Source organism: Nicotiana tabacum, chromosome 4 (genome assembly GCF_000715075.1).
Source record: "Nicotiana tabacum cultivar K326 chromosome 4, ASM71507v2, whole genome shotgun sequence".
Taxonomy (NCBI): domain Eukaryota; kingdom Viridiplantae; phylum Streptophyta; class Magnoliopsida; order Solanales; family Solanaceae; genus Nicotiana; species Nicotiana tabacum.
In genome coordinates this window covers 17,696,410-17,713,893 of record NC_134083.1, presented here as the reverse complement: position 1 = coordinate 17,713,893, position 17,484 = coordinate 17,696,410, and the positions used below count along the sequence as shown (strand labels likewise).

Sequence of the window (17,484 nt, the reverse complement as noted above, 5' to 3'; positions counted from 1 at the left end):
TATACTACTCAAGGGTGGCGTCTAGCAACACTCCTTAACGACCAGATAGCACGAAGTATACATTTTACTCTCAAAAACCCGTAAAAGAATAAAGTAGTAATTCCTTCTGTCCTTATAGCTTTGAGTCACCCTAGAATATGGTTCAACTGTCAAATCCTAATAGGCGACTAACTATGTGTTCACGTCAAATATAATCGACCATTGAATGACCTAAGAAACTCTTTTCTTCTTTCATTCAGTTGTCCTGGCCAAGGTCTTAATGTGGTCGTTTATAATTCATGACAACATAGAGCATAAACTCAATACCATGAGTTGATAGATTCCATATTGATCAATCACTACTTCTACAAATATTTAATCGTACTCAATATCCTTTAAACTAACACCCTGGGGCCATAGGTGTCTAGTATCAAAGCACAATAAATAACTTGTCAATTACTATGATGATCTCAGGTCAAAGGAAATTCTTACATCACATTCTTCAAGAGAATATCCTATTGACAGTTTATGGTAATTCTAACCATTAGGAATTATCCAATGAGTCGGTTCAATGATCATATCTCTATATACATCATCTATCTATGTAATTTAGTTAATGAGATCAACTAATCTTTATCCCATAAAGACGATCACATAAATATTGATCTAACCGGATTACTAATGTCCAAATTAATAATCCTACGATCAAGAATAAAATTTAGATAAAATTATAAGAAACTTTACTCTCATTATCATGATCTCCATCATGATGTCAAGTCTCAAAATTTAATCAAGGACCTTATCAAATCCCATATATATATATATATATATATATATATATATATATATATATATATATATATATATATATATATATATATATATATATATATATATATTTATATCAAATAACATACGTAAAAATATGTTCAAATCATCATATATAAGATTGGATCTAGGGCATATATACTATATCCCTAATAATCTCTCATTTGCACTAGAGCCAATCGCTCTTGTACTTCATTCCCAATTTTTACTTGTGCTTGTCAAACTCTTTTGCACCAAGAGCTTTAGTGAATGGGTCTGGAGCATTTACTTTCCATCAACCTTTTGAATCTCAACGTCTCTAAGTTCATTGATTTCTCTTATCAAGTGATACCTTCGCAGAACGTGTTTGAATTTTTGGTGTGATCTTGGTTCTTTTGCTTGAGCAATGGTTCTAGTATTTTCACACAATAATAGAATTGTACTTTCCATTGAAGGAACCACACCAAGTTTAGTTAAGAACTTTTTCATCCATACAGATTCCTTAGCAGCTTCACTAGCTGCTATATATTCTGCTTCAATCACTGAATCAACTATTGTAGCTTGTTTGGAACTTTTCCAACTTACCGCACCACCATTTAAAGTGAATACATAACCAAAAATAGATTTGCTATCATCTCTATCTGAAGAGAAACTTGCATCAGTATAACCTTCAAGTTTCAACTTAGAATCTCCATAAATGAGGAATTAGTTTTTAGTCCTTCTTAATACTTAAAAATGGTCTTCACCACCTTCTAATGTTCCTCACCAGGATTTGTCTGATATCTGCTAGTCACTCCTAGTGCATAAGCCACATCCGGATGTGCACATGTCATTGTATACATGATAGCTCCCACTGCACTAGCGTATGGGATCCTACTCATGCAGTCTCTCTCTTCATATGTTTTAGGACAATCCTCTCCAATGAGAGTAATTCCAGTACCTATCGGTAGATAGCCTCTTTTGGAATTATCCATGTTATACCTCTCTAAGATGGTATTAATGTACAAAGACTGGAAAAGTCCAAGCAGCTTCTTCGATCTATCTCTATAGATCTTTATTCTCAATATATAAGCCGCTTCTCCCAAGTCTTTCATGGAGAACTATTCAGATAGCCAAATCTTGGTACTTTGTAATGTCGGTATATCATTTTTCATGAGAAATATATCATCAACATACAATACTAAGAATATGATTGTGCTCCCACTAACCTTTTTGTACACACAAGGCTCTTCTTCGCATCTAACAAAATTGAACTTTTCAATTGTCTTGTTAAAGCGAGTATTCCAACTTTGAGAAGCTTGCTTTAGTCCATCAAGTTCTATTTCTCCACTATAATATTTTTCCAAATGGGTTGCTCCACTAACCACAAACACTTTATGGTCAGAAAAGTGATGGAAATAATATCCCACTATTTCTTTGGGATACCCAATGAACCTACACTTATCAGATCTTGAGTCAAGTTTATCAGACTGCAGTCTCTTAACATAAGCTGGACAACCCCAAACTTTAATATGTTTAAGGTTATGCTTACGTCCTTTCCATATCTCATATGGTGTTTAGAGACTGACTTAGTGGAAACTTTATTAAGTAAGTATGTTGCTGCTTCCAAAGCATATCCCCATAAATTTATTGGAAGATCAGTGAACATCATCATAGATCTCACCATATCTAATAAGGTTCGATTTTTTCTATCAGACACACCATTGTGTTGTGGTGTTCCTGGAGCTGTTCACTGTGAGAGAATCACATTCTCTTTGAGATACCTAGTAAAATTTTTTCTAAGATATTCTCCACCTCTATTAGACCTTAGTGCTTTAATACTTTTACCAATCTATTTCTCAACTTCACTACGAAACCTTTTGAACATTTCAAAAGATTCAGATTTGTGTTTCATAAGATACACAAATCCATATCTTGACATATTATCAGTGAAGGTGATGAAGTAAGAATATCCACCTCTAGCTTGAATTTTCATGGGCCCACAAACATCTATATGAATTAGTCCCAATAATTCAGAAGCTCTTTCTCCACTTCCAGTAAATGGAGATTTGGTCATTTTTTCTTTAAGACAAGATTCACAAGTTGGATATGATTCAAAATCATATTTGTCAAGGTACCCTTCCTTGTACAACTTGTTAATTCTTTTCTCTCCAATATGACCAAGCCTACAATGCCAAAGGTATGTATGATTTACTTGATCATTTTTTTTTCTCTTAAGACTAGAAACATGCATAATCGAATTTGCATTCATATTAGGTAAGACATAAATACCATGTTGGAGATAGCCATTCACATATAAATCATTACCATAATGAATAAAGCAAATACCATTGCCTATGTTAATGCGAAACCCACGCCTGTCCAACATAGAAGCTGAAATTATGTTCGAAATAAATTTAGGAACATAATTACAATCATCCAGCATAAGTACTTTTTCCCAAATGCATTATTAAAGAAATTGATCTTACAGTTATGGTTGCAACTTTTGCACCATGTACAACTTGTAGATTAATTTTTCCTTTTTTTAGTCTCCTACTTATCTTGAAACCTTGCAATATATTGCAGATGTTATAACCACTACTAACATCTAATATTCACAGTAAAGAATTAGTAGTAGCTAAAGAAACCTTAAAAACATATTTCATTAATATTTTACATTATTTTTTTATCCTTTAGAGTTACAGCTTACTCCTTGCAATTTCTCTTCCAATGCCCTTTCTTCTTATAGTGAAAACATTCAACATCATATACTGACTGCAAGATCAAATCTTCATAAAACTCTTTACCAAGCTTGTACCCCAACTTATCAAGTTCTTTGATAAGATCAGTCACATGATTGACATGGGGTCCAACTGGAGAGTTTCTAATGTCCAACTGTGTATCAACCATCTTCTTAAGATGTTCAATGATTATAGTTGGATCCATATTCTGATGTTTACTCTGAAGTTCAAAACTCATAGAAGCGAAAATGATGCGTTTAATAGCAAGGTATTCTTCCAAGTATTTCTGATAAACCTTGGTGCCTTCAACATCATTCTCTTGTGGGGCTAGCTTTGCAGGCTTATCGATCACATCAATAAGTTTTTCATGCATGAGAACAATTCTCAAATTTCTATACCAGTCATCAAAGTTTGGTCCTACCAACTTGTAGGTCTCAAGTATTTCATGCAATGATATAACAGGCATATTGAGAAATCTAAAATGCAATAATATAAAAACATATTTGTATATATCATAAAGGTATGGACTTTTATCTAAATGATATTTTCACTAATTATTTTAAACTATTTACCCTCATTATAATCTAAGAAATCTTTGTTTATGTTAGTGGAGTAAAGAAATCCTTTAACAATCTATATGAGCCCCTTGGAAGTCAAGTCGTTTTTCACATATATTTTAAATGTAGGTACTCTTATTAATTGTATCTCCATACAATTTCCTTAAATAGCTCCATGTCAAATAGTCTCCTGGTAGTCAAGTCGATCCTATTGGCATAGTTGAGTTCAACCATCATGATAGCAAAGAACTTATTAAATTTTATACTCCCCGGGTAGTCCAGGTGTCTAGTGTAAAAATTAAATAATTCTTTCAATCCATGCATCTAATGCAATAAATAATTTTAACATATTCTCAAACTATAAGTCTTCTGGTTGTTAGGTCGCTCCTTATAAATAAGAAATAAATAAAATTATTTATTTTGATGGATAACTTTATAATAAAATATCTTATATTTATTATTTAAGAACTCAAATTTTAGTAAGAGTGAATTGTTATTACAACAACTTTTAATAACATGATGATCAAATCTTTTATAGCACATGAATTTAGTTCAAGTTGTCTACATGCTTAGTCCTAAATTAATTTACATCACATGCAATAAATAATTCAAAATTATGTAACGGACAAGCATGTGACATGAAAACGTAATTCAACATTCTTCTAACATTGTATATCAGATATATCACATAAAAATAATTCATGCCAGAGTATTATTATTAATTAACATCTCATGAACTAATAACAATTAAAATAACAGTAGAATCCAATAACCTATTATAGATTACCGTCGTATCTAAATTATCTCAGTAGTTTAACTTATATGTATACATATTTTATTTATAATAAAATAATATCAATCTAATATGCATTCAAACAATTTGACTATTGCACAATACACAAGTATTATGGTTTGAACTCTTCAAATATAATCTTAAAATATTTCGTAAATAAATTTTAGACACGAGTCGAAGAAAATTTTGAAACGAGACTCTCTTTATCAGGTATGTCTTAGATCTGATTTTTCACATGTAAATAAATTTTAAACATGAAAAAATCTGCCTAAAATTGTTATTGTCTTCCGCTACGTGTTACGAACATCTATATGCAATATGCAATTCATAACGGAGAAGTACAAATCCCATTCTTAATGGGAATTACGTGAAGTTGCCGAAACAGTCCTTTTATGGACTTTATAAAACTTTTCCTAATGGAAAGCTTAATCCCATTCCAAATGGGTGTCATGGAAGTCACACTTCCTTTATGAACAGTGCACGTGAATTTAATAGCAATTGGATTTCACTCTAAGTCTTCACTAATATTTTATATATACCTTATATAAATAAATATTAATTATATATATATATATATATATATATATATATATATATATATATATATATATATATATATATATATATATATAAACCAACAAATATATTTTAATTTTCTATTCCAAATAGAAAACTTTAATTTGTTCGCAATATTAATTATATCCTCTGTGCAGCAAAGAATATAATAATATTTCATTTGGACTAATAACTAAAAAAAATTGACTAATTAAATTCTTTAATTTAATTATCAAAAAATGAAGTAATTAACCCTTTAGCAAAGATAAGAACACTCGTTAGTGTGCGAGCCCATAGGTTCAATACTAAGCCGGTAGTAACTCGATCACATCAATATACTAATCAAGGGTGGCGTCTAGCAACACTCCTTAACGACCAGATAGCACGAAGTATACATTTTACTCTCAAGAACCCGTAGAAGAATAAAGTAGTAATTCCTTCTGTCCTTATAACTTTGAGTCACCCTAGGATATGGTTCAACTGTCAAATCCTAATAGGCGACTAACTATGTGTTCACGTCAAATATAATCGACCATTGAATGACCTCAGAAACTCTTTTCTTCTTTCATTCAATTGCCCTGGCCAAGGTCTTAATTTGGTCGTTTATAATTCATGATAACATAGAGCTTAAACTCATTACCAAGAGTTGACAGATTCCATATTGATCAATTACTAATTCTACAAGTATTTAATCTTACCCAACATCCTTTCAACTATCGCCCTGGGGCCATAGGTGTCTAGTATCAAAGCACAATAAATAACTTGTCTATTACTATGATGATCTCAGGTCAAAGGAAAATCTTACATCACATTCTTCAAGAGAATATCCTATTGACAGTTTATGGTAATTCTAACCATTAGGAATTATCCAATGAGTCGGTTCAATGATCATATCTCTATATGCATCATCTATCTATGTAATTTAGTTAATGAGATCAACTAATCTTTATCCCATAAAGACGATCACATAAATATTGATCTAACCGGATTACTAATGTCCAAATTAATAATCCTACGATCAAGAACAAAATTTAGATAAAATTATAAGAAACTTTACTCTCATTATCACGATCTCCATCATGATGTCAAGTCTCAAAATATAATCAAGGACCTTATCAGATGCCATATATATATATTTTATATCAAATAACATACGTAAAAATATGTTCAAATCATCATATATAAGATTGGATCTAGGGCATATCTACTATATCCCTAACAGTTACAACAAGAAGATAGGATAAGAGCTTCGATCAAACAGAGCTTTCAGAAATCAAGAGTTTCTCAATAACCTCAAACATATTAAGCAACTGGTAATCTCTATTCAAGATATAATTAATTTATGCACCTTTTTTGTGTTTTTTATTCTTTTGTGAGTATCAACATGTGAGGTTTAAAATGGAGTATTTGAAGTATTTTTGCTTATAACATTATTATACTTTGAGTTGAATTTGATTTGAAAGATTTGAACTTGAGAACTACTAGATTAAACCCTAAGCCCAATTAGTTGGAAAAAAATAGGGAAAATAACACTGCATAACCGCTCATAGCTGAAAAAATATATATATTTTGTATATATATACATTTTGTATGTTATATACAAAAAACTATATAAATTTTATACATTTTTTTGGCTACCAAATGTAAATAGTTTCTGAGATGGACTAAAAGTAAAAAAAGCCCCAAAAAAAAATTATAAGTAGTTGACTTTTAAGACTATGATTTAAAATGTACATACGCATTTGAACTTGCTGGATTATGGATAATCTGAAATATATCGGGTTTGTCAACTTGACGTTGTTGCTCAAAGGTTGACGTTTGACTTTGATTAAATCTCAAAGGTTATTGCATTGCGTAAATTAGAGCGAGGTTTTGACTGAGTGGGACAAGAAAATCAGACAAATCCATGGAGAAGTTGTGTGCTTGCTTAGATACTAGGCAAGGGGAGATCTTAAATCCCATCATATAACATGTTTCCTAATTTTGTCATACTTATGGAGTGTTAATCATGTTTGTATCCATCATTATATTCTAATAACCGGTCAATTTACGATCTAAATTCATGATTCGTGCATGGTTTTGAGTTCTAGAAACTATTGGCATTATAAAAGAAAACCTTAATCATGCATGGGAAAAAGGGTTACGTAGCAAAATTTGGTGCAAGAATAATAGGATCTTAAGAAATCGGAGAGGAGCGTTACTTCTGTCAAAAAATCGTTACTAGAAATCTGGGCAGGGGGAATGTAAATATATGTATCTGCTTTCATCTGCAACTTACCAAACTGAGAGATAGCAGCTTAGAAATATTATCTAAAGAAGGTGAACCATTACTTCCCTCTAGATCAAGGGAAAAAGAAGTGCAGAATAAAATGCAGAATGGACATGAACCACTGTGCTGGTGAGGTGAAAATAAGGCAATTTCAAAGCTTTAGCAGCTAATTGAAATAAAATCAAAATGGGACTTTGAGGTCTCCACATTAAGGTGATATATTCTTCAATACAAATTCTCCAACAAGTGAACCAGAAACATTTTTGCTTCCATTATGTATGCTGTATTACATGTACTTATGAGCAGGAAATATTTTCTTCTCCAACCAAAACCGGAATTGCTGATAAGGGACGAAGATGCGCGAGAAATTAAAGCACATATTCCACTGAAACCCTAAATTAGAATTAAATCCCCTACTGACATACTCTGCGCTTTTTTTTCCCTTTCTACACACGCTTAACGTATATAATTAATCTTGTTTTACCTCTTAGGCATTCGATCAATTGATTGAAAATTGTTTTTTGTTTCCTTCTTTACTCAAAAAATTCATTGACAATATGTATAACCCAAAATAACAAGGACAATCAAGATGGTAGGCAGAAAGAATAGTTGAGGGAACATTGGGAGTGGGGTAGATTGCCCAAATAGAAAGAAGAAGAAGACAAAGGAGCTGGGCAGAATAAATATTGCCTCACAATTTTGACATAAAATTTATCACATCCCCAATGGAACGACAAAGGAGGCCGGTTTATTCAGAGTCGTATAAGTTAAAAATTAAAAATGGAAAAATTAAAGAAACAAGAACAAAATTTCTCTCACCTCCTGAAGTCTCACTCCTAAAGTTACATGTGAACAACACATTAAAGCTAACTCAAACTTTCTGTGATCTATTTCCTAAGACAGCAATTGTCTTGTTTGTTTAATTGGTGGAAGTTTAGCCTGAAAAAGCCCCATCCGAATTGGCAATTGCCACCAGTTAACTGTTGCATTCACCGTTTGCCAGCAGCTTTCTTAGCAGGGATAGCAGAATCCTCATCATCTGACTCGACATCTCCATACTCCCACATTGCAAGTCTTTTCTGTCGTGCTTCTGTTTGATACTTCTCCAATTCATCTAGAGCCTGTTGTTTGTCCTTGGGCTCCCACCTCCTCCTTTTCTCCATCCTAGCAAGTCCTTCCTGAAAAATTTACAGGTCCTTGTTAGATGCTCTGCTATTAACACCACCAGCACAATAAAACATAATCCTTAAGTAGGGGCACAGGCAAATCCTTTTGGAGAATTGAAGCACTATGTATTTTGAAACCCAACTTTACCAGATAAAAGATAGTCTAGCTAAACCTTCATGTTTTACTCGACTGGGACTACACAAATGGAATTTGAACAGCCAATTGCTTCACTATGATACTGTAGTACCAAAACAAGTTTGGAGACCACAAGCTAGGGAGGGGGCAGTGCACAAAAGAACTAGTGGCTATTGAAATGAGTAAAATAATCTCAAATCATAATTAACATAAAAGGGGCCATAATTTCAAACCTTAAGCAAGATAGCATTTATGCTGACATCAGTTTCAGGATCAACCAAAGTCACCAAAAAGATTGTCCCTGTTCCTTGACCTTTGACTTTTCCACCTGAAGCGTCTTTTTCCTCAATAGCAGCTCTGAATTCCTTTGGTCCACTTAGAAGAAGCTCACTTAGCCGGTAAGCTGCTTCCTGACCATAATCATCCTCTAGCCCAGGAACTTTAACATGAGCAAGACTGCAGAGCTGAGCTAGACCAGGACTGGAGGAAACAGATGCTTCTAGAGGCCGCAACTGACTGTAAGAAACAACTTCTTGGTTTCCATAATCAATATAGAAAACTTCAAACTTGTCTTTGGAAGATTCCACAGCACCACGAGGGGCATTGACAATCTTAAACAAATTTTAAAGTGCAAAATTAGAAGGAAAAAAAATGATATGACGAGCAAAATAATAACACAATAAAATCACCAATATATTCAGAAGACATGAAACCTCTAGAGTAATACCCAACCAAGATATGCATTGGGTAAAAAAAGGGCTTGGGGAACAACTAGTTGATGAACGAAATTCAATTCATGAGACCGCAGAGCAGCAGACCAGAGCAGCCGCAAGACGAAGTAATGTATTGTTTTTAAAGTGCAAGAGACATTACATGAACAGGGATTTACTTTTAATATTTATCTATTTAGTACCAAAGAAAACACTTCACTAACCAGTACAGCTTATGTGATGAAAAAATGTAGTATACAGTTTAAGCAGATGGTTTATTTGATTGATGGAAAAGCATCACATTGTAACTTTCTCTGTTAAGTGAAAAGTAGCACGTTGTACCCTCTGTTTTAAAAGGCGTTTCTGGGGCGAGCCCCGGGGCGAGGCGTACCAAAAACGCCCCGGGGCAATGGTGTGGGGCGAAAGTCTCAAGAGGCGTACGCCCCGCAATTTGGGGCGTACGCCCGGGCGTTCGGGGCGAATTTTTTTAGTAAGGAGTAAGCCCAAGAGACTTTTTCAAATTAAAACAAAATTTGTTGAATTAGTCCTTCATATAATACCCAAATTCTCAAAAGTGAGTTTGGTAATTACTCAAAAGGTTTAAAAATGAACTCAAAAGTATTAAATTTAAAAGTAAAGACCTTTTTTATTGATTTAAGCCCTAATTCGTGGTTTTCCTAAATTTTTATCTTGTCCGCTAGTCTGCTAATATGTCCCAAAAGCAACAAATATTTAATTTTTTTTACAAATACAAAGAGAACTACATTTTTCTTCATAGCAGCAAATTCAAAGTTCAAATTGCAGGTTAATCATCCTTTTTGTTCCTCTATATAGAAAACTTTATTCTTTTAGACTCAAATTACTTGTGCTTGTAAGTAACGTATAATAGATTGTTTTGATTAGTTTTTTGTGGGGATGGAGCACACATATATATAGTTTTCTTCAATTTTTATGCAATTTTACCTGTTTATAAATATTAATTGTCATTATATTATTTTATAAAATATTAAAAATTAAATACCTATGGGGCTTACGCCCCGCTGAGGCCCTGCTGAGGCATATGTAAAACGCCCCGCCTTACGCCCACGCCTTTTAAAACACTGGTTGTACCTCTTTTATCAGTAAAAAGTAGCACATTGTAATTTTGACAATTTAAAGGTTTTGACTTCATAAAACTAGCTAATATCGTAATTTCCATTCACATAGTAGAATACACAGAGTTAGGGTCCTCGGTAGTAATCCAAGACACATCTCCAACTGTTTAATTCAAAGCATTGTGGACTACATAAATAAAATAAAGTACAAGAAAAAGGAAATTGGATCACTTACCATTGCTCGGTTCCATGAATTATCAGCACTGAATTGAGCAAGAACAATATCACCTTTCTTTGGATTAAAGGCACCAATTACAGGAGCCTCTTGAAGATTTAGAGAAGCAAGCTGCTTCTGAATGGCAGCTACTTTCTGGTCGGAAACCAACTGCACATAAAATTTACCCCCTCCCAAAACTTCGGTGACTGAGACCTGAGAATATATAGATGTAAAAAGTACAGAAGTCAAGCAATCATAATATAAAACTAGTATTCACAATGAATCCAGATGGTAAATTATGCTAAACAATGATTAACTGAGAAGCACTAGATCCAATTACATTACCTTCACCTCTTCTTTTTGGCGCTTTTCAGCTGCTCCACCATTGGCAACTTCCTCTCCCTCAACATAATTCTCCCAGACCTATATCGAGTTGTTCGTTAATAAATAATAAAGAACAAACCCATGACTAACAAGTATAACAGACCATTTTTATAAAAAAAATATGTATAACAGATCATGCTCTTGCCTTCAATTTCTGCCTTTTGGCTGCCTGTTCAGCTTGCATGAGGAGATGAGCATCTTGGATTCTATCAGTACCAAAAGAAATTTGAAGCCTTGCTAAACCAGCTTCCAGTAGAGTCACTGCCACATTGGATCTCGATTCCCATAATGTGCCCAAGAAAGTACCTGTTCTATCAACTGTTTCTACTTCGATCTATGTAGAAGACAATAGGAAACAAATAAGAGAGAGAATTCAAATGTAGCACATTACAAATGTAAGAAGGAAACAATGTTACCTCAACATCCCTCTGCATTATCTTCCTCCTCATCAAGGCAATGGCTTCCTCAGAGTAGGGTTCATCACGACCTGGGCATCTCACTCCAGAGATAGAGAAAGCAATGCTGCAAGTCTCCTTGGGAATAAAAAGTTTGAATCTATGACCACTGAGGACATATTCTACTACAGCAGACATCCTCCTGTTACGCTGCAAGAAAGGCAAAAAGTCTCTAGCTTTCTTTGCCGATCCCTGAAAGACACAAAGCAGAAACAATTAGATATTTCCTTAGAGCCACATAAGAAAAGAGAATCAGAGAGAAGGATACTAACTGCTAGCAGGTCTGTAACATGCATCACTGGAGGTTCTTTAGGAGAATGCATGCCCCTTTTCCCGGAAATAGCGCGTGATTCTGCTGAGAGAAGGGCATCATAATAGTTTGAACGTTCTTCAAAATCACGATGTCTAACAACAGTTGCAAAACCACGGCCAACTAAAAGTTCAGCAACATTCACTCCAGCCAACTGGTTGCCTGCAGCAGATGGAGCAGGTGATGCATCATCCCCATCCTTTGATGCTAGGAATACAGATCCAAAGTCCATCACCCTTGAATCTGTGCCACTGGCGGGAGCACCAGTCCCATCTGCCATGCCGACCTTCCGAGAGTACTCCATTGAAACATGCACCTGAAAAGATTTAAGTTAGTAAATCATCTCCTTCTGATCTGTAAGTAGGAGAGGAGACATCAGAGAGATAGCAATACCTGTCTTCCGATAAGGCGATTTCTCAAAAATTCCTTTGCTTCACGAGCATAGGGAGCAGGCTTTTCATCTCTACGAGGATTCCCCATTTTAGGAGTCCTAATACTTGAAAGATTAACTCTTCGTTCTGCTGATGGATGTCCAAATGGCAGAGAATCATCAGCTATAATGAGACAATCTCCGCTGACAACCTCAACCACCTAGAAAAAGCCAAGCACAAATCATTTGAGAGGGGAGAGAGAGAGATTAAAAACCACTTAAACAACCCATTGACTCATATAGCTACCTTTCCTGTGAAATTCTGGTCATGAATAGCCTTGGAATTTGTTGCTGGGGGTACATAGTTCGTCCAGATTCTTAGGCGAGTCTTCTTGGCCTGAAGCTCAGCATCTTTCAACTGCTTCTTGACTTCCACCTCAAGCATGTTTGCGCTCCAATCAACGTACTTAGCATAACCCTATGCCAAAGGAAAGGAGAGGGCATAAAGTTTAGATCAGACAGGCCTTAAATTTTCTAAAACCCAAAAAAAATTATACATTTCCTATTCTAGAATTAGGAGGAACTAGCTGATCACCATCAATCAGTTAACTAATTGAAAAATTAGAGATGACCGAAATAAACAGTTTTTAAACCACAACTTCAAACATTAAAGAAAGAGTTAAGTGAAGAAAGTTCCGTCAAGAGAAAGTTAATGCATTTAGGTGAAAGAGGATCCCTTGCAAATCCACATAAAGAAAACAAGGGATGGCACAAAATGAGAGACAGATAATGCCACACTGAATGTAAAGGTAATAAATACTATGCTAGGAAACAGTACATAATGCACACAGATGCATAATATTGAAGACAGCATTCGTACTACTAATGACCAGCAAAACGAGAGGACTAACTGCGTCACTGAACAAGATATAAGCCACTTGTTGAGCATATCGAAGAGTAAAATCAGAGCCTTCCGAATTAGAGAAAATCTATCAGTAAACAAATAATCTTTACAAGAGACCACCAACAAGAAAGGCACAGCTAAGGTTAAGACAGTATCCAATTTTTTTCAAAAACAAAGTGTACCACTTACAGTGACCTTTCCAAAAACATCAGTTTCTTACTAGACAAAGAAATAATTAGATTAGACAAACAAAAGTATCAACAATAGTATGTCAATCACGCACATTTTCAACAAGCTCCAAACCCAGGTTTTTTGCCGATTCTCCATCAGGATAGTACACTGAGCCAATCAGATTGCTAAACTTGTCAACGCCCTCCAGGACAATCCGAACCTGTACGTTAAACTAAATTAGAAAAAGAATAAAGGGGAAACACAAACCATTAAGAGCTAACGAGAATCTCACATCTCTATTTAACACACGAGTTTCGGTAAAATGCTTTGCTTCTCTGCCATATGGATCAGGAGCAACTTCTGATACAGATGTTGCTGAGGCTGCCAGCCTCTGAGCTGTTGTCGGAGTAGCACGAGGTTCAGTAGTTGATTCTCCGTTTGGTTCATCAGAGGTAATACTAGCATTAACAACAGTTTCTGATGTTGCTCTTCTTCCCATAGTTGGTGCCTGTTTATTTAAAAAAAAAAAGAAGGGTAAACGCACTGGTAAAGTAACAAGAGCTGGCCATGTAGAAATTTCAACTTGTACTGCATTCACCTGTATTCCGGCAACGAACACTTGGATGAACTGGAAGTCTGGAAGCAAGTACACTCGCAGTGTACTTCCATCACGAACCTGCTCAACAAATGCTTCTATCAGCTTACCTTTATTTTCCTCCAAAAGGCCCCTTGCATCAAAGATACTAGGATCACCGATTGCAGATAGAGGTAGATTCCTAATAGATGCCTCAGAAGCACCAGGTGCCTGAAAAAGCAGTATGCCAGGGATTACTACGCAAAAATAAAAAATAAAGAAGGCATCAAGCTTGATATTTCACAGTATATGGACCACTTAACTAAAAAGGACAGAGATACTATGAAAAAGATCCACCAGCCAACACAGGCCACAGTGACAGCAGCTACCCAAAAAAGATTACAGTTTAGATTAAGATCTAGTTGCTGGCCATCCTACGTGAAAGAATAACAAGAAAAAGAAAATAAAACAGGATAATCTGGATACCACCCACTGTCTCAGAACTTATCCTGGAGTGCTAGCAATCAAACCTCAATACATTTTAGATTAAATCCTGTAGCTGAGGGTGTATTGCATACAGAAGCAGACCACAAAATGGGACAAAAAACATGCTCAAAAACATCTGGAAAATGTAAGGCACCAAAAAAGGAGAAGCTAACAACTTCTTAGTGTTCCAGTCTGCAGAGAAAATTCATTTTCCTTGGCTCAATCCATCCCATCCAAAAGAAGATAAATCTTGGATAGATATTGCTTTGAAGTTAACAGCATTTGTTGTTGATCAAGTAAAATGGTGAAGTTCACAATATTTGTCCAGTAACAAAAACACATTACAGTCAATGAGAAACACACCCTACTCCAACGACCTAGACCTTGTTGCTTAGCTTGTTCTTCAGCATCTTGCAGCGGTTTTAAATAGGGGTTAGCATCTTTCTGTTGGCCCTGCTCCCTGACCTGGTTCCATCAAAATGAATCATTTCATGAAACTAGATCTAATGGGAAATAAGTCAGCTGACGAACAGAGAAATTAACACCAATCCACCAACCTTGGCCCAGCCTGAAGCAACAACTAGCATGGAAACATTCTTGTCGCCAAGAAAAACAGTGCCATATTCCCTCCCTATTGAAGGTACAGTATATTCCACCTTGAAAGTGACCTCCTAGGGTAAAAAATGGATGCATTTCAGAATCATATTAAAGGGACAAGATATAAATACATACAAGTTAGAATAATCAATGCAAGAACACCTTTCCAATGCAAAGCTTCCTCAAGAACTCTCTGCTTTGCCATGCAAATGGCTCATCCACCCCACCACGACGTGCCTACAAGTGAAAAGCTAGAATGAGATTTGAACGAAGAGAGCAATTCGAAGATATGTATCATTTGAAAAAAAGGGGTTCTTAGTGTAAGTCTTACCAATCGTGGAGCCATTAGAGATGCTAAGGTAATAGATTTTTCAGGGGGGATTTCAGCCTTGGAACTACCCATTATCACCAAACTGTCACCAGAGAGAACGGCTTTCACTCTTCCCTTCAACCATCCTGTTGATGCCATTTCAACTCCTGCTAAATGCTTGAGAATAACAATCCAAATTAGGAAATGAAAATATAATGGAGGCAGGATTGCAGGAATCATCATCCAGGTAGACATGCAGAAACAAAATAAGCCACAGCCACACTTTCCAAGGGCAATCTTTTGGTAAATAAAAATCAAAACTTTTGTATGAGTAAGGATTAATAAATTAGATAATTAGATCTTAAATGGAAAGGGTAAAAAAGGCAAACTAAAAAACAAATTCGAATATAGATCTCCGCAAAAGTAAAGTTGTCTAATTGCTGTAAATAAAATAACGACCAAAATCTCAGCCTTAAAAACACAATTGGGAAAAAAAACATGATATGCATTATAGGTCATCCCAAACCAAAGTATTGTAAAAGTGATTAAACTAAAATAATATAATTTCAAACGAATGTTAACGCAGAGGTCAAAAAAACAATTCCTGCCAAAACATACAAGCGTAGCACAGCGCTTCTCTCCTCTATATAAGCATGACCTAAGGTTACTCGTACTATTCAATGTGAATCCGCCCCAAAACCAGTGATTTGAATTCATTATGCATGTACAACAACAAAATCACATAAAAAATAACGAAATACTGGATTGCATCGGCGATATGTTCAATTGTAAAGTAAGTTGATTCTGATACAAACACACGCAAAAGCGTTAATTACATAAGCACGATCCAATAGCAGTACCTGAATGATCAGCACTGAATGGATCGATCGGAGACGGATGGAAAGAGAGAAAGCAAAGTAACGTACGGATCTGAGAGAAAATCAGCTACCAAATCATGCAAAATTGGATTTCTTCAGAACGACGGTTTAAGGCGAGAATGCAGAGGCTATGTCCGGAGGCGGACGGCGGATCAGATCGGGAGAGAATTAGATAAAATTCCGTATTGTAGGTGAGAATTTATATGTGAATGGGGGTATAGAAGAAAAGAAGTGAAAATAAGATTCACCTCCTTTTTCGGGTAGAATTACCTAAAATGCCACACTAATTTGTCAGTTTGAGATCTAGTTAAAGAATAGTACCTCGGGTTATCTGATTTGGTTAAAAGAAGGTTTAGTTGAAAAAACTGACCGTACTTGGACCCGATAAGGACAGGCGGATTTTCCGTAGTTATGACGGAGACGGAGTGCCACGTCAGATGCCTCTGCCAATAAACTACTGCCATGTCACTTAGAGGCGTTACTTTTCCCATGTCAGCAGCAAACCATGGGCTTGAGTTTTCTGCATTTCACACTGCAAGAATTTTTTTCTTTTCCTTTTTTTTTTTAACCGCGATTTGTGTGAAATTCTGAAAAATTTTACTGTATGAAAATCAAGAAACACGATTCTCTAAAAACTTGTCCACTTGTATTAAGCACGTTGACAAATGTTTGGTACAATAAGACGTGTAAAAGCTTGAATTTTCTAATTTACAATTCAAAAAAATTTTACATACAAATTGTATGCTAGTATTTGGTCAGATTGTTTTTAGGTCCACAAATTGTTCCAAAATATCCTAATCTAAGGCAATGTCTTTTTTTTTTTTGGTAGGAAAGATAAAGTTTGCCTTGACTATAGTAAAACATGCGTACACAGAGGATGATGGTTAGATTACAACTATTATAGTAATTACTATTATGGGTTGATTCGAATTTTGCAATTATCAAATCAAACTAATTATATCAGGTTTTTAAATTTATAGACCAAATCAAACCAACAAATTTTTCAATATCGGATTTTCTCGAATTTTTCGAGTTTTTTCCG

General features: G+C 35.0%; 1 protein-coding gene across 3 annotated transcripts; it reads right to left on the bottom strand.

Moving 5' to 3' along the window:
* Positions 1–8,351: 8,351 nt before the first annotated feature.
* Positions 8,352–16,758, bottom strand: LOC107769187 (ribonuclease TUDOR 1). 3 transcript variants are annotated; one of them, XM_016588387.2, is made up of 17 exons: positions 16,425–16,758; positions 15,586–15,741; positions 15,417–15,491; positions 15,215–15,328; positions 15,021–15,122; positions 14,196–14,402; positions 13,890–14,105; positions 13,710–13,817; positions 12,830–13,000; positions 12,546–12,743; positions 12,115–12,468; positions 11,804–12,034; positions 11,533–11,721; positions 11,349–11,426; positions 11,022–11,216; positions 9,216–9,593; positions 8,352–8,858 (listed from the first exon to the last, which is right to left on the bottom strand). In XM_016588387.2, the coding sequence occupies exons 2-17, from the start codon at positions 15,721–15,723 to the stop codon at positions 8,670–8,672; spliced, it is 2,943 nt and encodes a 980-aa protein (XP_016443873.1). In that variant the 5' UTR covers positions 15,724–15,741; positions 16,425–16,758; the 3' UTR covers positions 8,352–8,669. The 3 variants fall into 3 exon arrangements, with proteins under 3 accessions (XP_016443873.1, XP_016443875.1, XP_016443874.1); XM_016588389.2 differs by having other exon boundaries at positions 15,586–15,734; XM_016588388.2 differs by having other exon boundaries at positions 15,586–15,731; positions 16,425–16,635.
* Between the last annotated feature and the right edge of the window lie 726 nt (positions 16,759–17,484).